The sequence below is a fragment of the Diabrotica virgifera genome, chromosome 3 (assembly GCF_917563875.1).
Source record: "Diabrotica virgifera virgifera chromosome 3, PGI_DIABVI_V3a".
In the NCBI taxonomy this organism is placed as follows: Eukaryota; Metazoa; Arthropoda; class Insecta; order Coleoptera; family Chrysomelidae; genus Diabrotica; species Diabrotica virgifera.
The window spans coordinates 23,208,126-23,225,386 of NC_065445.1; the positions used below are offsets into that span (position 1 = coordinate 23,208,126).

The following is a 17,261-nucleotide window of genomic DNA, read 5'->3' on the forward strand; positions in this document are numbered from 1 at the left end:
CAAAATTTTATGAAAATGAAGTAATCATGGAATTCGATTGTAAACATGCATATCTATCCCCTGTAAAACTTTAGTAACTTTCAAATGGGCTTAATGGGCTAAATATTACAACAACAACAGTTTAACTATTTTGCGTTTTTGAACATAAGTTCCGTGCAAAACTGTTGTAACTCTAATGTAACAGAGTTACAACAGTTTTGCACGGAACATTGCAACGGATTAGATAACAAGCAATGAAAAAAGTAAGATATTTGTTTTACTGTAAGATTTTAATATCTATATATGTGGTGTTTAATTTTAATATACAGCGCGTCTACGTAATCTATTAACGGCTGAGACAATAAACAAAGATTCTCGAGACCAATCTATTCATGTAAATTTTATGTCCTTTGTGTGATATTATATTTATTTGCCATACGATGTGTGCAATGTCGTTTGACCATTTATTTGTTAGACTGGATTAAAACCACATAAATTAAGACTAATTATTTACGACCAAAAAGTATTTTTTCTCATGAAAGGAAAAACTGTTATCTTAAAACAGTATTGACAATACTGAGAGGTCAAAAATATCTATTCTCAGAAAACTTGCCAAAGAACAGCCAAAAATTCAAATGGCCAAAAAAAAGATTTGGTATACTTATGCCATTCGGGTATGATACCAGAAGCCCACCATAGTTTTTATAAAAAATATTTTGGCACAAGATGATGTACGAGAAGAGGACAACAACTACGATAAAACCTGTCAGCAACGGGCACTAAAAATGAAAGAACTATTGGCCGATATAGAAAGGTGGCCGGTATTACCAGTTTTTGTAGTGTAGATATACATAATTGGTTTGGGGAATTTGTAAACTGGCCGTTCGTACAGGCGGCCGATGATGGCAGGTGGCCGGTAACACAGGTTTTACTGTAAAATTAAATGTGTCTACACTTTTTACAATTTTCTCCGTGCAAAACTGTTCTAACTTTGAAATTCTAATACTAAATGTGTAGTGATTAACAATTTTTCCGTGCAAAAGTGTTGTAACTTTGAAATTCCTAATTTTTTTGCATTAATATTATTTTATTTAAATTTCTATTTTTGGTTAATGTAATATAGGCTAAAAAGCATGCAAAATCATAATTAAATGTTAATTTTTCTTAAAACTTGTGTCTTATTTCACCGATATTAGCACGAAAATAAACAAAATCGTCTTTATCTCGAAACTTACCTATTTTGACTTACTGCAGTCTTGCACTGAGGGTGCGATATGTTAGGTTCCACTTGCCTCAGTTTGTAACTGATCATTTATTTTATTTATTTTAGACATGGTGCTTATATACTTAGCAAAAAGCCACTGCCCCAATACTCCAAACATACTCTAAAATCAGCTGTTAAAGGTGTGAAGAATCAAGAAATGACTGTATACAGAGCATCAATCATTTATAAGATTTCTAAAGCAACCTTATTTAAAAATGTTAAAGGTCAAAGATGTATCAAAAGAACAAACTATAGGTAGACCCACTGCTATACCTTACGAAGAAAGGTTTGGCCTCTCCAAGACAGAAGTATTGTTACCTACTTATAGCTCGTTATGTGAGCGATAATAAGATCGAAACTCCATGCATGGATGGTATACTAGCTGATGATTATTTCATGAGATTTAAAAGAACATTTAATCTGTCAGCAAAAGTCACAAATAGTTGGTTGCATTTTAACAAACTGAATAAAGAGCAATCTTGCTGCAATGTTTACCTTGCTCCAAAGTTTTCAAAACATCAGGAAATACCTCCAGTTTGTATACCCACTTAAAACATGGTGTACCTATTAACCAATTAAGCAAAATGAAACGAGAATACGAACAAGAGTGAAGGGTATGCATCGAAAAGCAGTGCAGTGGAAGATAAAACTGAGAATGGAGAGGTATGTAATATCGTAAACTGCTCCTATAATTTACTTATGGTGATTTAGACTAAATATATATTTTAAACTGTTAAAAGAATCTCCACTAGCTAAATATAGAAGTGCTAAATATTACAATGGCCGGCGCCCACTTATACGGAACAGCCCGCTACGGAACGGACCGCGACGATCGACATTTTAATATTTTCATGTATTCAAATGGCTCAGCGCCTCCTTTACGGAATGGTAGCACATCGCGCTGAGCCATTTGAATACACGCAAATGGCTCAAATGGTAGCGGGCTGTTCCGTATAAGTGGCGCCGGCCTTTATTTGCAATTTCAGTTTGGCCGATATAGCTTTAATCATATTAATATTTTTTTTTATTTTGGGACTAACAAGTTGCAATAAAAAATATTAAAAATGGTGTTCCGCCACTTCCTTGTAAACCATAGTTGTTTCTTCCCTTTTCTTGCCTTTGGTGATATCGAGTCTACCATCACTCCTTACATAACCTGACATACTTCTGCCACCAAGATCTACCTATACAGTACGTAAATCGTTCGGCTGGACATAGGGATTATACATTGAGAGAATTGTGGCAACTGCGGTAACCTGTGTTAGTTGAAACTTCTGTTCGAGTACGAGTTTTTGGTGCAATAGAGCTGTTAGAACGAATAGAATGAGTGAATTTTGAAGCAAGGCTGTTCATAAATAAATCGAAAACAAAGTTTATTATTAATGAGTTAATAACTTTACTTTAATTTTTAAAATATTTATTTTTAAAAACTAATTTCAAAACTAAACAATTTTCCCATTCCCTTAGGCCAAAAATATTTAGCTACTACATTGTAATATTTTGACGTTTATTTGTGTCAGAGTTGTCAATTTTGAGGTTAATGCCCCTTAACGCTAACAACCATATTGTCATCGAGAGAGCTTAGTTGCCACAATTGTCTCAATATAATACAATGTATGTATTTATGAATCTAAATATGTACAATGTATGTTCCCTATGTCCAGCTGAACGATTTACGTACTGTATATTCGCCACTGAAGCAAATATTAAATATTTGCCGTTTAAACTACATTCACGATCGAGACATGACCATAGTCGTGAAGTTATTAAGATTCGACTCATCACGAGTGTGGCTCTTGCTCGTAATTTACTAGACATGTCACCGCGGCTTTAGTTTAAGGTGAACTTCTATTCACCAAGGGAAAAATTCAAAACACATACATTTTACAGAGAAAACACACGAGCCATTTTAAAGTACCTGAAAATACCTCTAATTTGAATTTTCTTGGCATTTTGTGAAATCGTTGCATATTGATATTTTTAGATGGGATTAAACCTGGTTTAATAGTAAAATTAAGCTTTAATTGTCGAATGTACGTTTAACACGTAGTGAAAGCGAAATGTGCAATAAGGCGCGATATGTAATTGTACGTAGAGCGCGCGAGGTGTTGTTCGACTGAAGACTATATAAAGAGTGTATAATAGAGCGTTGAGGTAATCGTCCGTCATCGTACCTGAGAACAAATATTACTGCGAAGAACTGGCTATTTATATGGACTTTAGGCAAGGAGAGAACTGAACGATCTTGTACCTTCAAATGTAGTAAAAACGTTGTTTGGAATCGACTATTAAGAAACCTTTTAGTAACAATAGAAGGACAAAAGATGCGGGCGTGTGGTTTATGGCTTAGAGTTTGGTAAGCTTAAAGCTATAAAAATTCTACGATCGGCTATTAAAACCTTTTAGTGAGAATATAACATGCAGGTTTGTACATAAAGGGTCAATTTAAACCAAAAAGGTCTAATGTTTATCTGAAAGAGTCTTGAGGTAATAAATTTGAGAGATTTATTAGATAAAAGACTTGCATTTAGACATTAAAAGAAAATCGGACATTTTCGTGGTGAAGATACATTTACACAGAAATATAGTACTAATACAGATTACAGATGCGTATTTAATTAAGAAATATGTTTGTCGAGAAAGAAACATATAAGTACAGAACTGTATTAAGAAAGGATTATGTTTTATCGATATGGTATTTCAAGCAATTATGATTTAATCCCATCTACAAAAAATCAAGTATGAACAATTGTTTTAATCATTGATTGTAAATAAACTATCATCGACAATACTAAAATCGTGTTTGGCTAATATTTACTCACGCATGCCTTTCTATCACAGTCAAAAATGAAATTTAATAGGGAATTGCTTAGCCATACCTCGTGACAATTTTAATTTGGCGCATGTAAATGTATCTATATGTCTCTTACCTTAACCATGACAGATACTGCATGAACGTGATGAAGATTCTTTAAAATTGTATTGGCCAATGAGGCTGCACTAAGACCGATAGCCCAGTTGGTGTATCCTTTTAGTTTGATGATTTCGTATGCTGAATTGACTACTTGCGCATGGATCTTTTTCCATTCTTCTGGATCGTCATCTGTACCAACCTTGGATTGAACGTCTTTCAGACGCACTCCGGCAACGTTGACTCCAGACCAGACAGGAACTACAAACAAAAGAACTTAAACCAAACAAAAATATGATTTTGTGGTTGTTGTTAAAAGCTGTCTCCTTTAGATATACTGTAGATATTTATATTGTACAGATAGGCCTAGATGCCGGGTACCAAAAAAAAGTTTATTAACAGCAAGCTGAAAATTTGTTAATAGCTTAACGGTGTCTAGTCGGACAAGCTTTGATGTACGGAACAAGGGAAGTTTTAATTGTGGAATATGTTACAAGTTGGGAACGTCAGACTACGAAAACGTCCCATGTATTTTGTCGGACACAAATTCCAATTGATTAAACCCTTTCATTAAACTCTCATGCAAAAATCAGACTGGTTTGTATTTACCACCAATATAATTCAACAAGTTTACGTGTCAGAGTTGATATATGCCGATGACCTGGTAATTGTGGCAAAATCAGAAAAAGACTTACAAGTGAATGTGAATGTTTGGAATGAAGTCTTTAAGAAATTTGGGATGAAAATAAATATTGAAAAAACAGAAGCTTTAGTAATATCGAAAACTCAAGAAAATATAAATGTAAAGCTGAATAATGAGACCATTACACAAGTAGAGGACTTCAAGTATCTAGGATCAACAATGATTGGGCAGAAATAAACCGCAGGGTAATGAGTGCAACAAAATTATACTATGCACTAAATAAAAGTTTTATTAGGAAGAAAGAAGTAAGCCTGAAAACAAAAATGAAAGTATTTCAAACTGTATACGAGCCGGTGCTACTCTACGGTAGTGAAACGTGGACAGTAAACGACAAGATCCGTAGTAAAATTCAAGCATGCGAAATGCAATATTTACGTGCAGTATCCGGGGTGACCAGACGTGATCTAATAAAAATGAAGACATACGCGAAAGGTGCGGTGTTGGAAGGACCTTAGACAGACTTGTAACGAAACAGTTATCGTGGTTCGGACATATGGCGAGAATGAGTGAAGATAGAACTGTAAAGAGGGTATGGAAAGTGGCATCTGACAACAAACGACGAAGAGGCAGGCCAGCAAGAACGTGGAACGCAAATATTGGAAAGGCTTGCGTAAAAAGAAATATTGGGTGGAGAGAAGCAGAGAGACTAGCTCTACTGACCGAAACGCATGGAGACGTCTGATTTCTCCACTTACCTCGACACCGTAAGGCTAAGGCTACGGCTCCACGGGCGAGAAATTGACGCTAGCAGTAGCAGCAAAATGAACTTAAGGTTCCGCGGAACGGAATGGGAATGGCCGAACTGAACCGACTACGCACAAGTCCTGTAGTCGGTTCAGTTCGGCCATTCCCATTCCCTTCCGCGGAACCTTAAGTTCATTTTACTGCTACTGCTAGCGTCAATTTCCCGCCCGTGGAGCCGTAGCCTAAGGCTCCACGGGCGAGAAATTCACGCTAGCAGTAGCCGTAAAACGAACTTAAGGTTCCTCGGAACGGAATAGGAATAGCCGAACTGAACCGACTACGCACAAGTCCTGTAGTCGGTACAGTTCGGCTATTCCTATTCCGTTCTGCGGAACCCTAAGTTCGTTTTGCGGCTACTGCTAGCGTCAATTTCCAGCCCGTGGAGCCGTAGCCTAAGGTACAAGAGGACGGCTTAAGTAAGTAGTAATTCCTTTCATTCGACATGTTCTACGTGTCAGACTTTAGCAAGCTGAAAATTTGTTAATAGCTTAACGGTGTCTAGTCGGACAAGCTTTGATGTACGGGAACACTGGGACAAGGGAAGTTCTAATTGTGAAACATGTTACAAGTTGGGAACGTCAGACTACGAAAACGTCCCATGTATTTTGTCGAACAGAAATTCCAATTGATTAAACCCTTTCATTAAACTCTCACGCAAAATTCAGACTGTCATTCGACATGTTCTACGTGTCAGACTTTTTAAAGTGTCCAACATATTTGTCGGACATACATTTTTTCATATATTATATAAAGTTTGCTATTGAATAAACTTAAAAAACAACCTGGTAGTTTTCACAATCATAAACTGGTCAGGATGACACGTTCCAAAATTAAAACTTACCCTGTTCCAGTGTTCGCATACATCAAAGTTTGTCCGACTAGACACCGTTAAACTATTAACAAATTTTGAACTTCAACAATAATAATTGACTTATGCTCCTTCTCAAATATGCCCGAAACATTAATAAAAAAATTAAAATATTTAAAAATTTCGAAAAACATCGATTTTTTTCTACTTTCTTTGCTCATAACTTTAAATTTAAACATTTTGGAACATAGTCGTAGGAAAATAAAGATAATTGAATTTTCTATGAGAAACGACTGGTTAAAAATGTCTTAAATTATTACCCTTTCTGCAAAATAGCAATAAATACAAAATAAGGGGGCAAAATAAGCCTGTTTTTATTCAACGTTTTTCAACCACTTTGGTTGCACTTAGAACTTTCGTAATTCGCTTAGAAAATTCTTACAACATACTTAAATCGTTCACCAAATTTCATTAAATCAACCTGATAGATTTTGCAGAATAATTTTGCAATCTAAATTTTTTTTTAAAAGTTCAAATTTTTTAAAAATTTTCTAAAGAAAAAGTAGACCATTTAGAAGTTTGCTAATTTTTTTTACATATAAAGAGGTTCTCTACCTATCTAATACACTTTACAGAATTAAAATCGGATTATTTAAGCGGCCTCAGCACTGTTTTAAAGTTATAGACAATTTTTTGGCTTATAAACAAATACAGTGAGGACGTTTGAGTTGGCATAAATTCATTTTCTCGAGAATAGCCGTCTCTGGAGATAAATCCCGAAACAGGTCGATTTTTATTTTTAAATTCTATTTTTTTGGTATATATATCATACTAGTGACGTCATCCATCTGGGCGTGATGACGTAATCGATGATTTTTTTTAAATGAGAATAGGTGCCGTGTGATAGCTCAATCGAAAGGCTATTCAATTTTGTATTCACTAATATAAACATTAACATAATTATTTATACAGGGTTTGAATTAAAAAAAATTTTTAATTAAATTAATTCCAATATTTAGATTACGTCATCACACCCAGATGGATGAAGTCACCAGTATAATATTTATGCCAAAAAATTATAATTTAATAATAAAAATCGACCTGTTTCGGGATTTATCTCCAGAGTCGCCCATTGTCAAGAAAATGAATTTATTTCAACTCAAATGTCCTCACTGTATTTGTTTATAAGCCAAAACATTGCTTATAATTTTAAAACAGTGCTGAAGCCGCTTAAATAATCCGATTTTAATTCTGTTAAGAGAACCTCTTTATATGTAAAAAAATTAGCAAACTTCTAAATAGTCTACTTTTTGTTCAGAAAGTTTTTAAAAAATTTGAACTTTTTTAAAAAAATTTAGATTGCCAAATTATTATGCAAAATCTATTAGGTCGATTTTAATGAAATTTGGTGGACGGTTTAAGTATGTCGTAAGAATTTTCTAAGCGAATTATGAAGCTTCTAAGTGCAACCAAAGTGGTTGAAAAACATTGAATAAAAACAGTCTTTTTTGCCCCCTTATTTTCTATTTATTGCTATTTTGCAGAAAGGGTAATAATTTAAGACATTTTAAACCAATCGTATATTATACAAAATTCAATTATCTTTATTTTCTTTCCCCACGACTTTGTTTCAAAATGAATCGTTTTAAAGTTATAAGCATAAAAATAGAAAAAAAAATCGATAATTTTCGAAATTTTTAAATATTTAAATTTTTTTAATAATGTTCCGGGCATATTTGAGAAGGAGCATAGGCAGGGCCGTAACTACGATGTTGGGGGCCCCGGGGCAAATGTAATCTGGGGGCCCCCTACACCCAGCGCAAGGGGGGTCCGAAAAATATTTGAATTTAACCCCTTGAAAACGCATTTTCCCTCCTGTATGAACACCACGCTCTCTTCTTTCTTTTTTTTTCAGCATGTCCTGCAATAATTATAAAATTAGCAGCACTAATGAATACATCTTCATCTGTGTCTGACATTATGGACGAATCATCAACAAATGCGTTTGTTCGCTACAATGTAAATGGTCTTACTTTGTAGCGAAAGAATGACCAAGCGAGCTACCAAGCAAACGTAAATGCACTTTAAGGTGCCTTAAGCAACTGCAGTGTGACCCAAACACACTAAGTGAAGCTGGTCAGTGTACTGGTGAGACTGATCCTAATGTGCTCATTCTATCTTACCCTTACCCTTCTTTTCAAAATGTGGTACCATGGTTAGAACGCCCTCTAACGGGGAATAAGTGAAATGAATGTCGACTCGATTCAAGTTCACTGTTTAACCCAGATATGACAATATCAAAAGGCACCGCTAGGAAAATATTCCAATATGCGGTTCACAGAACCTGTATGAAACGACGAGTCTTTGTACTCTAATACAGAGTATGGCATTAGTAAAATTAGAAAATCTACGGTTTCGTTTTTATTTAAATCTGTCTCCTGCCATCCCCCGATAGTACTATTTCTAGATCTACCTGTTGTCAAGGAGGCTCTGCAGAAGACAAATTTACACCAAAACGTCCAAAAAAGGTTAGAACAGGAACAAGATTAGAAAGGAGGAGAACATTAATAACTGGGTAAGAAACAGAAGAATAGAATGGAATACGCACATAAGCCGAATGACAACAAATAGAGTAGTAAGGACAGCGAGAGACGGTTCCCCAATAGGATGGCGATCAGTTGGAAGACCACGAAAACCATGGAACGACAACTTACTGGAGGCACATTGAAAAAACAGACAGAGTACTCGAGTACTGTCTATATAAAAAGAAGAAAAAGGAGAAGAATACAATTTGAAATTATCTCAGTAAGGAGAGTAGAATAAGAAATAAACTACCGTTTCCAAAAATTTGGAAAAATAATCTGCACTTACCACTGGTGTCACCGTGTTCTCCAATAATCCATCCGTGAACACTGCTGGAGCTGCAGCCCAACCTTTCGGAAATTAAAAACCTAAATCTAGACGTATCTAGGTTGGTTCCGGAACCAAACACTTTGTGTTGTGGCAGTCCTGACAATTTCCATGCCACGTACGTCAAAATATCACACGGGTTGCTGACGATCATTAAAATCGTATCTGGGGAATACTTCACTAGAGGTGGGATGATATGTTTGAAGATGTCGGTGTTTCTTTGGACTAAATCTAGACGTGATTCACCTTCTTGTTGCCTGGCTCCAGCAGTGACGATGCAAATCTTTGATCCTGCTGAATCTTTGTAATCTAAAAAGAAACAAATATTCTGCAATCATTTTAACACTTAATTTATTTAGTTTTTATTTTAATTTATTTACACTTATTTTTAATTTATTTATATTATTGTTCTGAACCTATTTCCTTGTGGCATTTGTGTAATTTATTATTCTAAATGGGAAATAAGCCACCATTTAACTTAAAAATTATTTTATTTGTCATTTCGATGTCCGAGGTGGATGTGGAAACGTCATATAAAATCATTCTTTAAGTTAAATTGTAGCTTATTTCCCATTTAGAATAATTTTATTTATATTGTTTTAATTAAATTTTTTATTAATAATATAAATTTTATTTATATTATTTACTATTTACACTAAAATATAATTTATACAGGGTGTTTCATTAGGAAACGGAAATAATTTAATGGTGAATAGAGGTCACCAAGCCGGTTCTAGATATACATACTACATTTTTTGCTCTACCGACTTTTATAACCGAGTTACAGGGTGTTTTATCGATTTTACCCATTTCTTTCCTAAGCCATAACTTCAGAACCATTCTGTATATTTTTTTGATATTTGGTACACATATGTCTCATTCAAAACCCGAACGACCGACATACTAACCATAAGGAAAATCCAGGTCCGGATTAACAAAAAATTTTAAAGTAATTGTGACCTTAAAACAACACCCTGTATATTCAAATTTTGAAAATCTGTTTGCATATTTGAAAAGAGCACAAAAAAGTAAGTTTAATGGTTCGCTTCAATTTTTCGGCCAGACAATTTTATGACTTTAATTTTGAAATTATATTGAATTTTTTAAGAACTCGAACATTAAAAAGCAGATATTATTAACTTTTAGTTATAAATTAATAAAGATAATGACTAAATACTCATTTTAAAAATAATCAATACTTATTTACCACATTGGAACGACCCAATTAGTAATCACAAGAAACATCCAGGTCCGGATTAACCAAAAAAATATAAAGTAATTGTGCCCTTGAAACAACACCCTGTATATTGAAATTTTAAAAATTTGTTTGCGTATTTTAAAAGAGAATAAAAACTGCGGTAAAAGGTGCATGTCAAATTTTTGCGCAGATAATTTAATTACGGCAATTTTGAAATCGTATTGATTAATTCTGTCAAGGTGAAAGAAGCTGCCAGAAAAATTAAGAACAATGCCAATGTAATTAGGAAATGGATTCGAAATCTTTTAAAACGAGCAAGGAAATGCTTCGAACAAAATGGCGGACATTTTGAGCAGCTGTTATAGTTCAAATATCTTTAATTTATGTTAAATTGTTGAATTTTTTAAACGAATTTTTTTTTTATTAGATATAGCTGTTTTATTTTAATAATTTATTAAATCTTTAAATTATCCCAATTCCCGCAATTATAATTTTTTTGATGTGCATACAGCTACAAATCCAGAGAATTCATGAAGCCAGCGTAGTAAATAAGTATTAAGTATTTTTAAAATAGGTATTGATTCATTAACATTAAATTATTAAAAATTAATAACACCTGGTTTTTAATCTCAGAATTCTTTAAAAATTTAATATAATTTCAAAATTGATGTAATTAAATCAACGGCGCAAAAAATAAATATTAATCACAGTTTTTTATGCTCTTTTAAAATGCGCACACACATTTTCAAAATTTCAATATACAGGGTGTTTGTTCAAGGTCACAATTACTTTATATTTCTTTGTTAATCCGGACCTGGATTTTTCTTGTCATTAGTAATGAGGGCGTTCCAATGTGGTAAATAAGTATTGATTATTTTTAAAATGAGTATTTATTCACTAACTGTAATAATTTATAACTAAAAGTTAATAATATCTGCTTTTTAATGTCAGAGTTCTTAAAAAATTCAATATAATTTCAAAATTAAAGTCATAAAATTGTCTGGCCGAAAAATTTAAGTGAACTATTAAACTCATTTTTTTGTGCTCTTTTCAAATATGCAAACAGATTTTCAAAATTTGAATATATAGGGTGTTGTTTTTAGGTCACAATTACTTTATAATTTTTGTTAATCCGGACCTGGATTTTTCTTATGGTTAGTATGTCTGTCGTTTGGGTTTTGAATGAGATATATGTGTATCAAATACCATAAAAATATACAGGGTGGTTCTAAAGTTATGGCTTAGGAAAGAAATGGGCAAAATCGATAAAACACCCTGTAACTCGGTTATAAAAGTCGGTGGGCAAAAAATGTAGCATATCTAAAACCGGCTCGGTGACCTCTATTCACCGTTAAAGTATTTCCGTTTCCCAATGAAACACCCTTTATAATAAAAAGTTTATCTCTTGACGCTCTTATCTGACTTCTCGAGACAATTTATAAACTCCTGACTTAAAAGCAGCTTTAAAATCAACAGTGGGCTCAAACAGGGTAATGCGTTATTTCCACTACTGTTTAACCTTGTATTAGAGAAAGCCATGAGGTCTGCTAACATCCCAAGCTATTACTAGCGAGGTCCGGACAAATAACCCCGGACAAAAAAATTCCCACAAATTATCCCTGGACAAAAAATCCCCGGACAAATAATCCCTGGACAGAAAATCCCCACAAAAAATCCCGGACAAATAATCCCCACAAATTTTTTTTGACAAAATATCCCCACAAAAAATCCCGGTTTTCCAAAATCGTGGAAGATATGGGGAATGAGCTTAGGCTCCGTTCTCATGATAGGCGCTTAACACGCGTTTTGATAACGCGCGATTACAACTATGGGCCATTCCACGAACATACGCCTGTTTTGGATTACTTCGACAACGAATATTTTACTGTGCAAAAATAAGAAGAACGAAAGTAAATGGCGCTAATAATTATTCCAACAACAATGTAATTTGCAATTTACTTCCGTTTTTCTTATTTTGCACAGTAAAATATTCGTTGTCGAAGTAATCCAAAACAGGCGTATATTCGTGGTATAGGGTATAGTATACATACATTTTACTGAAGACCGTTCACATGCTAACGTGCGTTTTAGGTCATTAAAACGGACGTTGACATGTGAACGGTCTCAAGTAAAAAGTATGTAGTTGGAATCGCGCGTTATCAAAACGCGTGTTAAGCGCCTGTCATGAGAACAGGGCTTTAGCTCATTCCCCATATCTTTCATGATTTTTGAAAAAACTCTCACTCTTTTGTCATTGTTGTTCTGAAGCTATTTCCTTGTGGCATTTTTATAATCAACTATTTTCAATGGGAAATAAGCCACAATTTTACCAAAAAATTATTTTATTAACGTTTCGAAGCCCAAATCGGGTTTCGTTGTCAAAATACAAAATACTACTTTTGTTATGTAAAATTTGAAGTTTTCAGCATGGAATTGGAATTCGAAATTTGTTAAAATTTCGGAAAAATTTTTAGAAAACTATTCGGCAGAAAAAATATTATTTGGGGATTTTTTGTCCGGGATTTTTTGTGGGGATATTTTGTCCAAAAAAATTTGTGGGGATTATTTGTCCGGAATTTTTTATGGGGATTTTTTGTCCGGGGATTATTTGTCCCGGGATTTTTGTCCGGGAATTTTTTGTCCAGGGATAATTTGTGGGGATTTTTTGTCGGGGATTAGTTGTCCGGGGATTATTTGTCCTAGCTTCATTACTAGCATATGCATGATCTCGTTGGAGACTCCATCCTATCCATAAAAGACATTTTCAACAAGGTAGAAGGGGCAACAAGTGAAGTAGGACTGAAGATTAATGAAGAGAAGACGAAAGATATGTGTATAAATATAACGACGCGAAGAGTCAGGATAGTGTAACGAAGATGGTTATGCTGTTCCAGAATAGATATAAGCTTTGAAGGGTAGTTTAGTTAATTTTTGAAGTTTTATGGAAATAGACTAGCTGAAAATTTGAGAGACTTTATCAGTAGGGCTCAGGGGAGGATTAGGCCAATTTGCGTGCCCTAGTAAGACGGTACCTAATGAAATACTTGGACGTATATTACTCAGAACGTATGAGGGCGCCAGGGAAGGATTGAATGAATTCTTCGCCGAGTGACTTATATTGCTGCACCTAACTTATACTTTTAATAGATACTATAAAATGGTAGGATAATAAAACATATATTTATGTACAACCAAATTTAATCAAATATGCATACCTATACCCCTATATACAAATTTATACACTAGCTAATCAGTACCTGTCGTACTAGAAGAGTACGCTCCTATCGACAATGAGATTTACAGTAAAAAAAATAAAAACAAAAAAATTTAATTAATTATACCAAGACAGTTATTTGGAATCACAAGTTATCTACCTAAACAAAAATATTATATTGATATTGATCTGACCTAAAGTGATAAACCTGAGTACAATACCTGTTAACTGAAATAAATGTTATTAAATAGGAATTATAACCCTAGATATTGTATACAACACCTTAACATAATATAGCTTATAATTCCCGGACTATTTTAAAAGAATGATACGAACAGTAAAAGATAAAATTTGTTGAAAAAATTATTGAATATTATAAAGTTAATTGATTTTAGAAAAATGAATTTATATGATTATTAAGGTTATTTATAAGTTATTGGAAAAAAATATTAAAATTGCAAGAAATTATTTAAAAGAATTGAAAATGTACTGAAAAGAATTGAAAAATTGAAAATGAATGAAGAGAAGACGAGAAAGATATGTGTATAAATATAACGACGCGAAGAGTCAGGATAGGACAAAATGTGACGGTCAACACCTTTAATTTCGAAAGAGTACATTTTAAGTATCTGGGAGCCATAATCACAGCTGACAACGATGTTACTGAAGAAATAAAAGACAGAATTAAATCGGCAAATCGCTGCCTATTCGCACTGGATAAGATTATAAAATCAAAAAATCTTCAAGAAATTCAAAGATTCTTTCAACAAGAAGTTCAAAGATCAAAATCTGTAAATCTATAGTCAAACCAGTACTAATATATGGATGCGAAACGTGGACCATGACCAAAGCAAACGAAGAAAAGCTCAGACGTTTTGAACGAAAAATATTTAGAAAAACTTTCTCACCTCACCACGACATCACCACAAACCAATATAGAATCAGAACCAATATCGAATTAGAAGCATTCCAAAATGACGCCGATATTGTCCAAGAAATTAAATCACAGAGATTAAGATGGAGAGGCCACGTGCACAGACTTCATAACGAGAGACTTATAAACACTGGTATGTGAGGAGATTCCTACAGGCAAAAGACCACTCGAACGTCCCAGAATGCGATGGAGAGATAACATGCAAGCAGATCTCAGGAAAATGAACATTCCGTTTGACCCTAATTTGATGAAAGACCGAACAAATTGAAAAAAAATGTACAGTCAGCCAAGACCCACCCAAGATGGTAGCGCTACGTGATGATGATGATGACTTAAAAGCAAGGACCTTCTAGAACGGCTACCCGTTTGTGGAAGAAATAAAATTTCTAGATACAGGCATGGTGGCGTCTCTAATAAACACCTGCTTCTGGTAGAAATTTTTCGATCCTTTAGGTAGACCAGTGTTGTTTATTTGGAGTCTCATTAATAGACTTATCTAGTGGGTCATTGACAGGTAGCTAATCTAACAACTCTTATTGGCAAGGGAAAGATCGAGCAATTACGAGGTGTGGCAATTAAGTTGTGATAATCTAGTTATAACTGAGGAACTGAGCAACATTGCGTCATTCGTAAATAGATGTCTGCAAAAAAAGAAATTTCTTTTCAAAATTTCAATTTTTAAAGTTCATGGCATATTTGGTTTGTGCTTTATGCGTATCTTTCGAAAGGAAATTTTAGGGCCGTCATGAAAATGATTATCTCGCACTACACTACAAGCAACATGTTGTGACCTAATTTACCAAAATTATATGGACCACTTTTTAACAACAAAAATATTCTTCTCAGGTCAAAAGATTCAAAAAGATTTCAAAAATTAAATGAATTTTGAAATTTTTACCTTTGCTTGCAACAATTTTGGGATTTTTCAAAAACAAAGCTCCGTGTTGCAGATCCATTAATTCTCCTTTTAACTTGTCTTCCATTACATCCATTAGGACAACATCGTGGGTTATACCCTAAAAAAAAACAAAAAGATTAAAATTTGAAAGGTGTTTCATTAAATTCTTTTGGGAACCTTTTATATCAGGCAACCAGGCACATCAGCAATGCATTAACCTTTTGCTTTCTTATTTTGGCATGTTAGTTTAAAGAAAATTCAAAGACCAAAAATTGGGAAATACGATATTAATCAAGTGAAAAATAAAACAGTAAAAGAAAAGGTACAAAAACACCTAAAAGAAGAAACGTGGGTTCATACAGAAATAGATAGCACAGAGTTAGAACTAGAGAAGATACACAAAGTAAGTCAAGAAATATCAGAGAAATACTTGAAAGAAGTACTTAAGACCTAAAAGAACAAAGAAAAAAGAATGGATGTCAGAGGAGATTCTATGTATGATGGAAGACAGAAGAAAGGCCAAATATAATAAGAATGACTAAAACAAATAAATAATAACGAAATTAAAAGGGCTATTAAAATAGCAAAAGAAAATTGGTTAAGCTCGAAATGTACAGAGATAGAGTTATTACAACAAAAACATGATTCGTTTAACCTCCATAAAAAGATCAAAGAAGCTGCAGGCTTATATAAACACAAGAACACTGGATTTCTGACAGATAATCAGGGAAACATAGTATTGGAAATAGAACAAAAAAGCGATATTTGGATTAAATACGTGGAAAAAACTTTTCAAGATATACGAAGTAACACTAGCATCACAACAAACACCAATTGCGAATCTGGACCTCCACTTACAGTTAAAGAAGTAACGTATGCCATCAAAAGTACCAAAGATGGTAAAGCAGTAGGCCCTGATCATTTTCATTCCGAATTCTTAAAACTTATGGACTACGACGGCATAAAATGGTTGACAAATATATTTAACAATATATATGACACAGGCATGGTTCCCCAAAAATGGCTAGAATAAACTTTTATAAATCTTCCCAAAAAACCCAATGCGAGAAAGTGCGAAGACTATAGAATTATAAGCCTTATGAGCCATTTACTTAAAACATTTCTAAAGGTCATTCACAAACGAATATATACAAAGTGCGAGGAACAACAAGAACACAATTCGGATTTCGTGATGCTCTGGCACGTGGGAGGCCCTTTTTGCTGTGCAAGTGCTATTTCACGTATGCTTTATAGATTACCAGAAAGCATTTGACAGAGTAAAACATGACAAATTAATAAATCTAATGCAAGAAATTGGAATTGACAACAAATATCTAAGAATTATCAGAAGCATTTATTACACTCAAACGGCCAAAATTAAAATAGAAGGCCAGTTAACTGATAAAATTGCAATAGAACGAGGAGTACGACAGGGCTGGATTTTATCTCCACTACTATTCAATATTTACTCTGAATGGGTATTTAAGGAAGCTGTAGACGGTTGTGCGAAAAGAGTATTAATAAATGGTGAATGGTTGAATAACATTTAGATATGCAGATGACACCATAGTTTTTTCCGATAATCTGAATGATTTACAGATATTAACAAATCGTATAACAGAAGTTAGCAACAGATACTGACTAGCTCTTAACATAAAAAGACCAAATTTATTACAATTAGTAAAAAACCAATACTAA

General features: G+C 33.8%; 1 protein-coding gene across 6 annotated transcripts in view; it reads right to left on the minus strand.

Annotated features, from left to right (window-relative positions):
- Nucleotides 1-17,261, minus strand: part of LOC114329819 (L-lactate dehydrogenase) — an 85,828-nt gene that overhangs the window by 28,727 nt on the left and 39,840 nt on the right. For all 6 annotated transcript variants that reach the window (XM_050646375.1, XM_050646377.1, XM_050646374.1 and 3 more), the window contains 3 exons: nt 15,564-15,681; nt 9,281-9,628; nt 4,174-4,415 (listed from right to left, as the gene is read on the minus strand). In XM_050646375.1, the coding sequence (XP_050502332.1) occupies nt 4,174-4,415; nt 9,281-9,628; nt 15,564-15,681 (708 nt within the window). The remainder of the gene's footprint in view (nt 1-4,173; nt 4,416-9,280; nt 9,629-15,563; nt 15,682-17,261) is intronic.